Source organism: Loxodonta africana, chromosome 9 (genome assembly GCF_030014295.1).
Source record: "Loxodonta africana isolate mLoxAfr1 chromosome 9, mLoxAfr1.hap2, whole genome shotgun sequence".
NCBI classification, from domain to species: Eukaryota; Metazoa; Chordata; class Mammalia; order Proboscidea; family Elephantidae; genus Loxodonta; species Loxodonta africana.
In genome coordinates this window covers 76310308-76323992 of record NC_087350.1, presented here as the reverse complement: position 1 = coordinate 76323992, position 13685 = coordinate 76310308, and the positions used below count along the sequence as shown (strand labels likewise).

Sequence of the window (13685 nt, the reverse complement as noted above, 5' to 3'; positions counted from 1 at the left end):
GAGTCAGACAGACTGAGATTTGAATCCTGGTTCTTCCAACTAAATGACCTTGGATATCTGTACTTGGTTTTCTCTCAGAATACCTTCCTTAGAGGGTTGTCATAAGGATTAAACAGGGTAATGCTGCAAAGCGGTAGTTTAGTGCCTGATTAGCTACTTAGAAAATGGTAGCTGCTATCATCATCATCATCCCCATCCCCATCATCACCCTCGCCATCATCATATTGTCACTTTCATTATCATCAGGTCCCTAAAACCTAAAATTGTTGAGATGAAAGTAAGCAGTGTTAGAAATTGGGAGAGATAAGCAGCATTGTGAGTAGGTGAACTTTACAGACTTAGAAGAATATCCAGAACTGTCCTCTAGAATGAAAGAGAAAAGAGGTGAAATATACTGAAAAATGTGTCATGTGTCCAGTCTTCAAAGAAAATATTTTCAGATCTAAGACTAGAAAGGAAGTGGGTGAGTTGATCCTCTGTGCAGTTGATGTTGACATGCCAGAGACCCTGTTCTCAGCGTTAACCCTTTCACATGCCTCTGTCTTGTGCCTCAGTTACCCCCTCAGAATACTGTCCTTTCTGCACAGTTGTGTTGTGCTGTGTTGAGGGGAATGTGCCCCACTGCATTCAACTCATCTCCCACACATTTCCTACATGCCCAGGCCTGTACCAGGCCCTGAGCTGGGTTCTACATAAGGTTGAAAAAGAGGCCATTTCTGTCTTCAGGGTAATCAGACTTGAAGGGAATGTAGTTAAACTACCAGTTACAAGACAGAGAGTGTGGCGCTGTGGCAGAGGTGGGCCCAGGAGGCAGTGGAAGCATGAAGGAAGGGCAGCTACCTGATTGAGGCTAGGAGCTGTTGGGGTTGGGAAAGATTCCTAAGAAAGCATTTTCATTATCTCTGGATGGGTTTTTTTTTTTTTTCTGGATGGCAGAGAAGTACACATTTTAACCCTTCTCTTCCAGAAGTAAGATTTTTACCTTTTCTTTAATCTCAATTAGGGACTAGTTAGAGTTGTTACCTTACCTCTCGGGGTGAAATAATCCAAACAGTAGCCATTTTCCGTTTATTAACAGAGTATTACAAATTAGGCTTCCCTTAGTAGCCATTAACATTCCTATCTTCCAGAATAATGGAGTGGACATAATAATGTTATCTAATCTGTTAATAAATTGATATTATTTTTCTCCAAGGAGAAGATTCTTCTTATTGGAAAAATAAAACTTCTCAAGAAAGCCTTGAAGTCACAGCTAGAAGACACCATGGGCTGTGGAGTTAGTGGTTTCCTTCTTGAAACTTCTAATTGATGCTGATGTCATTGCTCTATAAAAAAATCAGTGCAAACAGGACACCTACCAAAAGTGGCATCCTTTTGCCTCCGTATGTTCTTCTCTCCCTACTGGTTCAGGCAATAAATATTTACTAGGCATCTACTATACACAATAATGTACAGGCAAAGTAATTGTTACCTAAGAATAAAAAATGAACAGGTCATGGTTCCAAAATAAGACTACATGTTACGGGCTATAACAGAAGAGTACACATAGAGAAAGGAGGTGAGGTTCACAGAAGAAGTGGATTGGTCCTGAACAGAGGAAGAGTTAGTGGGGAAGGTTGAAAAAAGGAGACTGGAGTGAAGGTATGTTTGGGTGGGTGGGGGACACACATGGTGAGCCCAAGTTGAGGCTGAAGGAATAGTAAGATACAAACTATGAACAAAAGCATGACCTTTTAGAGAAGTGAGTAGTTTGTGGTAGGATTCAAGGGTGTAGAGGGTATTTTTGAAGAATAAGGTAAGAAAGTTAAAGGGAGTTGGAAACATTATGAGAGCTACTCAGGGTAGAGTGAAAAGAGAGCCAAAGACAGAAACCCCAGGAGAATATTAAAAGGTGAGAGATGGGTGGAGCAAGAGACTGAGTCCTTAAAGGAGACCGGAAAAGAAGCAATTAGAGAAGAAGCTGTAGAGAAACTTGGAGAGAGTGATGGATCAGAGGCTAATGGAAGAAAGAAATTTCAAGGATTGTCAAGTGCTAGAAAAAGTGCTAGGGAGAGGTTAAATGAGGGGGACGTTGGAAAGTGTCCCTGGGACATGAATGTTGACCCCAGATGGCAGTGCTGGAGACAATAGCCAGATGGCAGGAGATTGAGGACAAATAGTGTGCTGAGACATTAAGCCCTTTGAAGGAGGAACATTTGTAAGATGGCTATCCAGTCTAAGGGTTAAGACCTATGACCAGGAAACGGCAACGAACAGCACCTTTGTGGAGACTGAGCATAAATTTTTGTTCATGGCTGAATGAAAAACTGACAAAGGGTGACCAGACTGATGGAGAACTTAATCTGAAAACCCACACTGTTGGCTTTGTACTTAGATCTTATGCTCATTCAGTCTGTGCACACTTCAGTTTAGAACTGGTATTAACATAACAAGGTCTCTGATTCTTAGTAATCGAAGTCTTTGACCATTGCTTTCCACAGTTCTAGAAATGACATAATAAGCCCTTTGTCATTATTTCTTAAAGGAAAATTGCTTTTGATTTGTGGGTTTTGAAAAAGTCAGGTATAGCGAAGGTACCTGGTTTTAGATACATCCCATGTGTGGGGCCCCTCTCATTTGACGTAGGATTGATTTACTCTCTGCCTGTAAAATCTTTGAACGTGTGTTTTCTGCTACTGTTTTTCAGAATCATTTGCTGTTTCAAATAGAGAACTGTGCGATGATGAGAAAGAGTTGATACATTTTCCAGTATGTGAGGGGACCTCTCAACCTGAACCCTCATGTTCAGCTGTCAGAATAACAGCCAATAAAAACTACAGGAGCAAAACCTCTCAGGAAGGTGCTTTAAAAAAGATGCATGAGGAAGAACACCATCAACAAATGTCCATCTTACAACTGCAGCTGATACAAATGAATGAGGTTCATGTGGCCAAAATCCAGCAGATAGAGCGAGAGTGTGAGATGGCAGAGGAGGAACACAGGATAAAAATGGAAGTTCTCAATAAAAAGAAGATGTATTGGGAAAGAAAACTGCAAACTTTTACCAAGGAATGGCCTGTTTCCTCATTTAACCGGCCCTTTCCCAATTCACCCTAAGACTTCGGGGGTGGCTCACTTGTACTTAATGTGTGTTGGCAAAGAAAGTCTGGGATGTGAACATGCGGTCAGTAACCTGTCACAGAGCTACAACTAGGAAAATCAGAGTGGTGGTAGTCACTTATTTAAGAATACATTCAGGTAAACAGCTGTACCCTGTGTACCCTGTAAGTGGCTGAGAAGCTGTTTTAGTCTTCTGAAAATTATCACTATTGAGTGCTATAATTCTGAATGTAATGTCTCCTTAATTAGAATTCATACAAGAACCATGTGTGAGTGTTGTATTTTTTTTTAAAAACCAAATGCAAATGTGACTCTAAAGGAGTGTGGCTGATTTTCTTTTTTAAACAGTAGAACTTTTCTATCCAAATGAATCCTATCCCGTTGAAAGTGGCTGTCCTGGGAGGCCACATGTTTCTCCAGCTGTGATGCTCTTGCTCAGAACGTGGTAGAGGCCTTTAGGGAACCTCCATGAGAGCTGCAGTCCTTTTTTTTTCCCCCCCTTTTCTTTCCCAGTGTATTTTGCTTCTGTTTTGTAACAGCCCAACATTTGGAAGGATATTTTCTAAGGGGGCCTATAAACTGCCTTTTAAGGCCTTTCCCCCAAAGAGTAGTTCCAAATAACGTCTCCGACAATGGTAGCTTTGTTGGAACTAATGATGTGACTACTTTGAGGGAAAAATGTTCATTTAGATTTATACATTCTGTTATGTTTGTTTTATTAAAAAACTGACAATTTTATAGTCACACTGCGTGTGTTTCTTAAAGGTGCTGCTTTCCTAACTGTACTCTAGTTTTTGCCTTTCTTCTGGTTTTCCTCCCAACTTTGTACTACTGAGTTACTGCTTGCCCTTGTATTTTGTCTTCGGCTACCTAAAGAAAATCTCTTCCCTCACCATGCTTATGGTGCTAGCTCATAGTAATGCTATGTAGTTTGCATTATACAGTTAGCACTGGGCTTTTTAAAAATCCATTACCAGCATATTTGGAAATATGGATTGATAGATGGATACTGTGATTGAGCTGCGACATAGCTTCTCCTGTAGCTTAATGTTAAAAACAGCCCCAGGAGTTGGGGATAGTAGTAACTGGAAGAAGCAAAGGGACACTTTAGTGCCAAGACAGAGCAGCAATTTCTTAGAATGAAATGTCAAGGCCTTGTGGTGAGAGTATATGTGGCAGAGGCCATATTAGGGAGTGTAGGACTAGGAGTCAGGGCCTGAATTCTAAGCTTCTGCCTTAAGTTGCTATGTGACCTTGGGCAACAACCTTTAATCCTTGGTGTTTCCTGTCCATAAAACAAGGGAGTTGGACTAGATAATGTTCAGTGTCTGCTACAACTCCTTGACAATGGTGTGTATAGTCATAGATGGGCACTGCTAACATCATGGTCATCCAGAGAGCATGGGTTGGTAGGGAGCAATTGTTTACTCCATTGGCTAAGCTTGCTTCGTTCATAATTTTTGAATTTCGGGTCCTGGGGACTGTAAGTTCAGTAAGGTTCAGATATACTTGCTATTTACGGACTATATAAAACTTAAATGGAAATCTATTTTATACATGGAATCATACTTTAAATAACTTTAGAGAAACTGGCTGTTTGACGGAACCCTGTGAAGATTAGACTTCTTTGAAAGGAAAAACCCTTTTGTAAGGATTTGTGTTCTTTATTTAGTTTCTACCAGACGGAACCATTAGAGAGTAAAGCATCTGTGTAAAAGTCCACGCTTAAATGGTTTGTGTAAGACTAACCATAGACTTCATGCGCTCCCACCACTTCAGGATGAGCACATCGCACAACAAGGCCTAAACATAGATGTGAACCAAGAAAAGTTTGCTTTTTCTTCCCCTTCTGATCCACCTGGAGATTTCATTAATATGCAGATTTGGGTTTAGTAGTTCTGGAGGGGGGCCTGAGTTTTTGCATTTCTTACAAGCTCCCAGGTGATGCCAGTTCTGCTTGTCTGGTGACCAGACTTCTAAGTAGCAAGGTTTTAGAGGACTCTGTGAAGTTTATGGAGCCCTGGTGGTACAGTGGTTAAGAGTTACAGCTGCTAACCAAAAGGTCTGGCAGTTCAAATCTACCAGCTGCTCCTTGGAAACCCTCTGAGGTGGTTCTGCTGTCCTCTATGGTTGCTGTAAGTTGGAATCAACTTGACGGCATCCGGTCTGATTTTTTTGGGTTTGGTGAAGTTTTTATTTACTCTTCTAAAAGAATTGGATTAGGTACATCTTTGGGGATAGCAGCGTGCTAGATGTTATTCTTTCTGTCAGAACTTAATACTAAGTGCATGAACAACAATGTGGAACAACATAGAAAAGGCCTATACACAGTAGTATATTTTAATGTAACTGTAACAGCATTGAACCAATTCTTAACCGAACATATAAAGGACAATTAAACCAGCAGCCTAAGGTACTTTGCTCTAATGTTAATGGTATTTATGAGTTTATAACAGTAGTTTACAACCTTGACTATGCATTAGAAACAGTATTTTATAAAGAATCAGTACTGAGACCCACTACTAGAGGATTCTGATTTACTTGGCCTGGGTTGGAGCATGGTCCTTTGTATTTTTCAGAAGCTTAATAGGTGATCATGATCATAATCAGGGTTGAGGACCACTGGTGTCTAGGTTCACAAATGTATCTCACTGAATCCTTAACAATCCTATGAGGATAGGTAGAAGTGAGGAAATGATGCTGAGAAGAACCAGCTAGCACATGCCCTGTAGCTAGTGGATGGCAAAGCAGAACCTTAAACCAGGATTCCTCTTTGTTCTGGTTTGAACCCCTGCTGAGAATTTGAATTTCCACCCCAGATATACTGAATCAGAATCTATAGTTTAACAAGATTTCCAGGTGATTCTTATGTATAATAAATTTTGAGAACCATTGCTCTGCTAGTGGAGCCCTGGTGGTGCAATGGTTAAGAGCTTGGCTGCTAAAAAAAGGGTCAGTTCAAATCCATCAGCCACTCCTTGGAAACCCTATGGGGCAGTTCCACCCTACATTTCCACCTGTTCTGTAGGGTTGCTATTGAGTCGGAATCGACTTGACGGCAACGAGTTTGGTTTTGGTTTTAGTGGTTCTCAGAACTGGTCCTTAACCAGCAGTATTAGCATCACCTGGAAACTTGTTAGAAATGCAGATTCTCAGCAGGGGTTGTAACTGGAATGAACTGGTTGGAAGCTCTGTTTCAAACCCAGGTCTCCTGACTCCAAAACTTAGAGCTGTGCCTGCTTGCACCCATCCCATGCCTTGAAGCTATGTCATGATTTGTTCATCCTGAGCACCACATCACTCTACAGGATACTTGCAGTGTTTTTTTGCATTCATGAACAGGCACAATCCCAATTCATTTCACTTTTGAGCAGTTTCTTACCTAAGGTAGATGCAATAACCATTCACTGGTAGGTGCTATAGGGACTAGATAAATATTAACACATTATTTACCATGCCCCACCCTGCCCAATCCTGGACACAGCTCACTTGGGGAGATAAGGCTTATACGAAGTTATCATGTAACTGATCAGTGCATGTCTTCAAGTGTGTTTATAGCTCAAAGCAGATAGGTTACTTTTAGCTAAGGAGATTGAAAAGAAGGCCTTGTAGAGGAGCTGGCATTTGAACTAAGTCTTTAGAGTTAGTATTTTGGCAGTGGTGGTTAGAAAAGGAGAGGGCCTTCACTAGACTCAAGGTCCTGTTGAAGATTCAAGATGATGAGACACATAATTGGGAGGCGGAGAAAGCATGCAACATTTCCAAATTGGGTGTGATCACAATTGTGTTCCAGGAGGACAATTAAGAGGTGGAACTGAGTGGAGAGAAGACTGGAGTCAAGGAGATGAGGTAGGAGGGTTCAGCCCTGGTTAGGATAAGATGATACGAGGACCTAGAGAAGGTCCTCAGAAGACAAGGGAGACCACTGCGAGAGACAATGCAGAAGTGGAATGAGTAGGGCTTGGCAGTTGACTGCTTCTGTTGGTGAGGAGGGGCAAAGTTTTGAGCCAGATATCTGGGATAATGAGGTTGCCAACTTAAAGAAAGAAAGGATGCATTTCTAGCTCTGACCTGCCCTAGGAGAGGCCTATGCACAAACTAGTGCTACTGCCTCCCACTCAGACTCAAATGCCAGCACCTCCACCCACCTTTGGCTATCACATCTTTGCCCTGACTTCTGCCTCTTCAGCTGCCTCTGTTGCCACTTCCACCTGTTCATCTACCGCTTTAGCTCTTCTCTGCTGGATCCTTGGGCACCTCTCTGGTTTTGGTGCTGCCTCTGATGTCAGTACGTCCATTGTGGCTGGGGGTTGCTTTAGTTGCCATGTCATACTGCCTTAGCGCTAGAAAGATCAGAAAAGGCTTTTTTTTTTTTTAAACCATGATCTCCAGTTTCTCTCTAGATGCTCTTGGGACCCACACATTTATTTCAGAGTTGGTTTTTTGTTTGTTTTTAATGTCCTGTGTTGTATAAAGAAGCATTGGCTAAAACGGCTGCTAATCCCTATGTATTACTCTCATGGCCCCTTTATAAAAAGCAAACCTGGAATCCTACCCTGTAATGCACCAAAGATTCAGGAAGTGTTTTAGGATTTTTGCAGGGAGAATTCTTAAATGCATTGGATTTTCCCCCTTTTTCAATTAAGAAGAAGGGGAATGGAAGAGAAGTGGCATGGAGGGAGAGTGCATTTGAGTTGTCAGCCCCCTCTGCAGTGTCAGGTCATTACATCATCACTTGGTCTGGGCAAGAGGAAAGGAATGGTTCTGCCTCCTGGGAATGTCAGAAGGACTTGATAATTATATTTGGCAAAGCCATGAGGAATGGCTCTGTAATGTCATTGCTAAGAATTACTCTTTTAACAGCATTTCTAGATATCTGAGCCTTTCAACTGGAATGACACTCTTTTCCACTATGCCTTTCCTTTCTGTTGGGCCGGTGCCCAGCTGGTCCTCTGTTCTTCCTTGCCCTTGCTTTCACATCAGTCCGTGTTTTCTCTTCTGTCTTCCCCCTTTCCAGCCCTGCTCTCCAATCCCTCCTTCCACGCTCACCTTCCCCTGTTTTCGAGGTGGAATCATGTGAGAATGTGTGTGAAGGGAATGCTTGCCAAAAGACAGCACATTCAACATTGGGTATCAACAAGGTAAAGTTTAGCCTTAGACTAGTCAGACTAATGATGTCTTACTTCCATGCTGCATCTGCTACTTTTGTGTTGGTGGGACTCAGAAGTCATGGGAGAGCTCGCCAGTGATCTGTGACTGCAACAAATTTCTAATGTGCCATATATTATGCCCTTCAACACCACCTATGAATCTCTGCCTCAGTTTCTCCATCTGTGAAAGTGGTGTAATACTTATCTACCTCCCTTGAATGTTATGAAGATTAGTATGTGTTGGTAAATCACTTTTAAAATAAAGAGTGATGTAAAGCATTTTACCATTATTGTTGTCATTGTGATACGGGTGCCCTCCTGTACGGATGGTGCCCTGTAGGGACAGTACCCCAGGGGTACCATGGTTTCAGAATGCCCAGTATGTAAAACTTCCATAACAGACACATGCGTGTGATTATTTTCTTTATGAAAAATTTTGACATGGCATTTCTTTAAATAGCCCTTTGGTGCATTTAGAATGAGATTCAATTTATAGAAGTGTGATTTATTCAAGATTTTTAAAGAACATCTACTGAGCCTCTATTACCCAATATAATTGTTGGGTTTCCAAGCTGATTATTAACACTGCAGTTCATAATCATGAGGTGGAAAACTTCTGTTTTCACATTATCCAGATGCCAGAGTATGTGTGAAGGTTTTCTCACCATTAACACTGAATGGTATGGGAAGAGTGGCGATCCTGGTACTCCTGAAAGTGGAGCCGGAGCTCTTGTTCCACTTGCAAAATGTCCTTACTAGTTTGGGGGAAAAAAGACTAACCATGTATGTTCACTAAAGGCCTTAGAGTGAAAGGTCCATATCCATAAACATGGGCTCCCTTTCTTAACTCTTGGTGACTGCTGAGAGATTTAATTAGGTTGGGAAAAAAATTCCCAACCCTGTTATTTAAGAGACTGTTTATTTGTAATCAAAAAGATACTCGTTATAGTGGAGACACTCTTAGCAGCAGTAGAAGGTAAGGTTCCAATTCCTTTTCCTTCATTGCTGCCCCATCACCTGGTCCAACCTCCAGTATAAAAAAAAAAAAAACAACAGTGTAACCAAATTGGAAAACAAGCTGGTGCTCTGCTGGGGAGGTGGGTATGAATCTAGAGTCTTACCTGGAGCCTCCAAAGAGGTTCTTTGAATGAGTTGCTATTATGCTTTCTGTAGGGCTTTAGGGCTATCACTCGACCTTTGGCCATCTGGGGTATGGCAGGGTCAGATCTGCTTTCATGTGGTCATGCTGGGGCCTGCACTGAAGTGGCAGAAGCCATCCAGGGGAAGCTCTTTTCATGACTACAGCATAAGTAAAAGAAGGCAAACCCAACTTATTAGAAGCACATCTCAAGGTTCAATGTCATATCTGCTAACATCTCCTTGGCCAAAGCAAGTCACATGGCTGAGCCCCAAGTCCGTGGGAGGGAAGCAGACTCCTTAAGGAGGGAAGGGAGAAGCTGAATATTTTTGAACCATAACCTAATCTGTAGTATCATAAGTAGGAAGGAAACTAGGGGGATACAAAAGAGTTAAGATTATATTATAAATCAAGGAACAAGGAATCTAGAGGCAAAATTTTTCCACTGAGACACCTTTTCTTTCCTTGCTTCCTCCGTCTCTCAACCTTTTTTTTTTGGGTGAGGGGAGGCTACAAAATGATGATAATAGAGTGCACTTCATAGAGTTGTTGGATTAAATGGGTAGTATTTTTTTATATGTATTTAGAACAGTACCTGGCACATAAGAAACACTTTTCAGTTTTAGCCTTTTTTTTTTTTCCCCAAGATTATATGGCTTCTAAATGCGGAAGGGGAAATTTGAACCCAAGGGGCCTGGTTCCAGAGCTCAGGCTCTTAAACATCAGAATACACAGCCTTTCTAGGTTGAACCTGTGTTCAAATCATAGGCTTGCAAAGAACTTGAGCTCCTGAGTATTAGACCACGATCTGTAAACTACCTGCCTCCCAAGATTACTGTAACAATTACATGACAATACAAAGATTAAAAAAAAACCAAAAAACAAAAACCAGTTGCTCTTGACTCAGTTCTGCCTCACAGTGACCCCACGTGGGTCAGAACTGTGCTCTATTGATTTTTTTGGATGTAGATCACTAGGCCTTTCTTCTGAGGCACCTCTGGGTAGACTTGACCCTCCAACCTTCTGTTCAGTAGTTGAGCGTGTTAACTATTTGCATCACCCAGGAACTCCACAAAGGTGGTAGGGCCTTGTAAACTGTAAAATCAAAAAACAAAAAATCCCCCAACTTCTCTTCTGATCTCTGCTACAAGAGAGTCCAAGGCTTTCTCTTCTCCCATCATCAACACCTCCTTTTAGTCTCTCCCTCCGGCTTTATCACTGTGAAACGCCCTGAGCACACTCAACAGTCTCTCTTCAGTTTCAGACCCAGGATCTGTAAAATTACTCCCATTGATCCCTACACCTGGAGAGATCTCAGCTTCTCCTCCCCTCTCCCATCACCTATACTGCTGAAGTGTTACCCATTCTTCAAGGTCAAGCGACACCAGGACACACCGTTGGAACCTGGGCTCCAGTCCCAGCTTTGCCGGTAACTTAGCATATGATTGTTGGCAAATTACTAGGTCTCCCTGGATTTCCTTGTCTGTAAAATATGAGTGTTAGAGGAGAGGATTTTTAGATTCTCTTCCTGTGTTCTAATTAGCCTTCTCCTTAAAAGATAATGTGTACATAAATGGAATTCAAATACTACATCCAGGTGGATCAGCCCCAAGGCTAAAAGCACCATTTGTGAGTGTTACTGACATTAGGATAATGATTGTACTTAAACTTTTTATAAAACAATCTAATTATGGTTGATACAAGCATTTCTGTATAATGGGAATAAAAGGATCGTTGCTTCTTAGTTATCTAGTGATGCTATAACAGAAATACCACAAGTGGGTGGCTTTAATGAACAGAAATTTATTCTCTCACAGTTTAGGTCCTGAATTCAGGGTGTCAGCTCTAGGGGAGGACTTCCTCTGTCAGCTCTGGGGGAAGGTTCTTTTTTTTTTTTTTATTAACTTTTACTGAGCTTCAAGTGAACGTTTACAAATCAAGTCAGACTGTCACATATAAGTTAATATACACCTTACTCCGTACTCCCACTTGCTCTCCCTCTAATGAGTCAGCCCTTCCAGTCTCTCCTTTCGTGACAATTTTGCCAGCTTCCAACTCTCTCTATCCTCCCATCCCCCCTCCAGACAGGAGATGCCAACACAGTCTCAAGTGTCCACCTGATATAATTAGCTCACTCTTCATCAGCACCTCTCTCCTACCCACTGTCCAGTCCCTTTCATGTCTGATGAGTTGTCTTCGGGGATGGTTCCTGTCCTGGGCCAACAGAAGGTTTGGGGACCATGACCGCCGGGATTCCTCTAGTCTCAGACCATTAAGTATGGTCTTTTTGTGAGAATTTGGGGTCTGCATCCCACTGATCTCCTGCTCCCTCAGGGGTTCTCTGTTGTGCTCCCTGTCAGGGCAGTTATTGATTGTGGCCGGGCACCAACTAGTTCTTCTGGTCTCAGGATGATGTAGGTCTCTGGTTCATGTGGCCCTTTCTGTCTCTTGGGCTCTTAGTTATCGTGTGACCTTGGTGTTCTTCATTCTCCTTTGATCCAGGTGGGTTGAGACCAATTGATGTATCTTAGATGGCCGCTTGTTAGCATTTAAGACCCCAGACGCCACATTTCAAAGTGGGATGGAGAATGTTTTCATAACAGAATTATTTTGCCAATTAACTTAGAAGTCTGGGGGAAGGTTCTTGTCTCTTCATCTTCTTTTCCTGGGTTCCTTGGTGATCTTCATGTGGCTTGGCATCTATTTTGTCCCCATTCCTGCTCCATTTCTTCTGTGTCTTATCTGCTCTTTTATATCTCAAAAAAGTGATTGGTTTAAAACACACTAGATACTGACACGGCCTCATTAAGATAAAGAAATCCCTATTCCCAAATGGGATTACATCCACAAGTATAAGGGTGAGGGTTTATAATACGTAATTTTTTGGGGGGGACACAATTCAATCCATAACACTTCCCAAGATGTCATTTTCCCCCAAATGTAACTGGATGGTATTTAACGGGTTTCAAATCGCCCAGTTCTACAGAATATATACTACTTAACTATTTTACAAATTGCCCTGTTTTCTAGGCTTTGGAGGAAACCCTGGTGGCGTAGTGGTTAACAGCTATGGCTGCTAACCAAAAGGTCAGCAGTTTGAATCTACCAGGTGCTCCTTTGAAACCCTATGGGGCAGTTCTACTCTGTCCTATAAGGTCACTACGAGTCTGAATCCAGTCGATAGCAACGGGTTTGGGTTTTTGGTAGGCTCTGGAATATTTGTATATTTACACTTTATAATGTCCAGATTGTGCAGATTTCTGTATATGCGTTTTTCTTATCAGTTGATTTCAGTAGATGATATCTATTGTAACACTGGGACTGTCTGAAAACCTACATCAAATGGAAGGAAGTCAGCATTTACTGAATATCTCATATGGGCCCTACTAGAAAAAAAAAAAAAAAAAAAAAAACCTGTAGCCACTGAGTCAATTCCAGCCCATAGCGACCCTAGAGGACAGAACAGAACTGCCCATAGTGTTTCCAAGGAGTGGCTGGTGAATTCGAACTGCTGACCTTTTGGTTAGCAGCCACATCACTTAACTACTACTATGTCACCAGGGCTCCATATGGGCCCTAGGCAATTTCATATATTATTTCACTTAATTTTCAAAACATTCTGTAGGTGTAGATAATATTTTCTGTATCTTACAGATGAGGAAATGCAACTTGGAGAGGTTAAATGACTTGTTCAAGATCACAAAGCTGGGAAGTGGCTTAACTAGATTTGAAACCCAAGTCAGTATGCTTTGATTGGTCTGTTTACCGACGATAGAAAAGAAGAACTCTGATAGACTGATCAGGCCTATCAGGGGTCTGCCAGGAGACTGAAGAGACAGAGATGAAAAGAAGCAGAGAGAAGAGCTAAGGGGTTAAGGGTGTCAGCAATGGCAAAAGCGGCAACTTAGGATCAGCCTGATAGCAAAGCTAAGAGTCAGTGACCAGGGCTAAGAAGAGAGATTAATCAACCGTGCCATTTAGATTAGCTTTTCTCAAACTTTAACGTGCATAGCAATCACCTGGGGATCTTATTAAAATGCAGATTCTGATTCAGTAAATCTTGTGTGGGGCCACGTTTTGCGTGTCTAACACTCCCCCAGCTGATGGTGATGATGTGGCTGGTCCACTGACCACTGTGGTTACCACTGCCTACTGCTGTCGAGAAAATTCTGACTCATAGCGCCCCCATAGGGTTTCCAAGGCTGTAAATCTACAGAAGCCTACTGCCACATTTTTCTCCCATGGAGCTGCTGGTGGTTTCAAACTGCCGACCTTCCCGTTAGCAGTGATCACTTTAA

At 42.0% G+C, this 13685-nt stretch overlaps 1 protein-coding gene across 2 annotated transcripts in view; it reads left to right on the top strand.

The window, feature by feature from the left end:
- Positions 1-13685, top strand: part of LOC100670508 (myb/SANT-like DNA-binding domain-containing protein 3) — a 164479-nt gene that overhangs the window by 27866 nt on the left and 122928 nt on the right. Inside the window, exon 3 of one of the 2 annotated variants that reach the window (XM_010587797.2) lies at positions 2687-8559. The exons of the other annotated variant lie outside the window; for it this stretch is intronic. Within the exon in view, the coding sequence (XP_010586099.1) occupies positions 2687-3096 (410 nt within the window). The 3' untranslated portion in view covers positions 3097-8559. Of the gene's footprint in view, positions 1-2686; positions 8560-13685 lie in introns of those variants that run through there. 2 annotated transcript variants of the gene reach the window in all.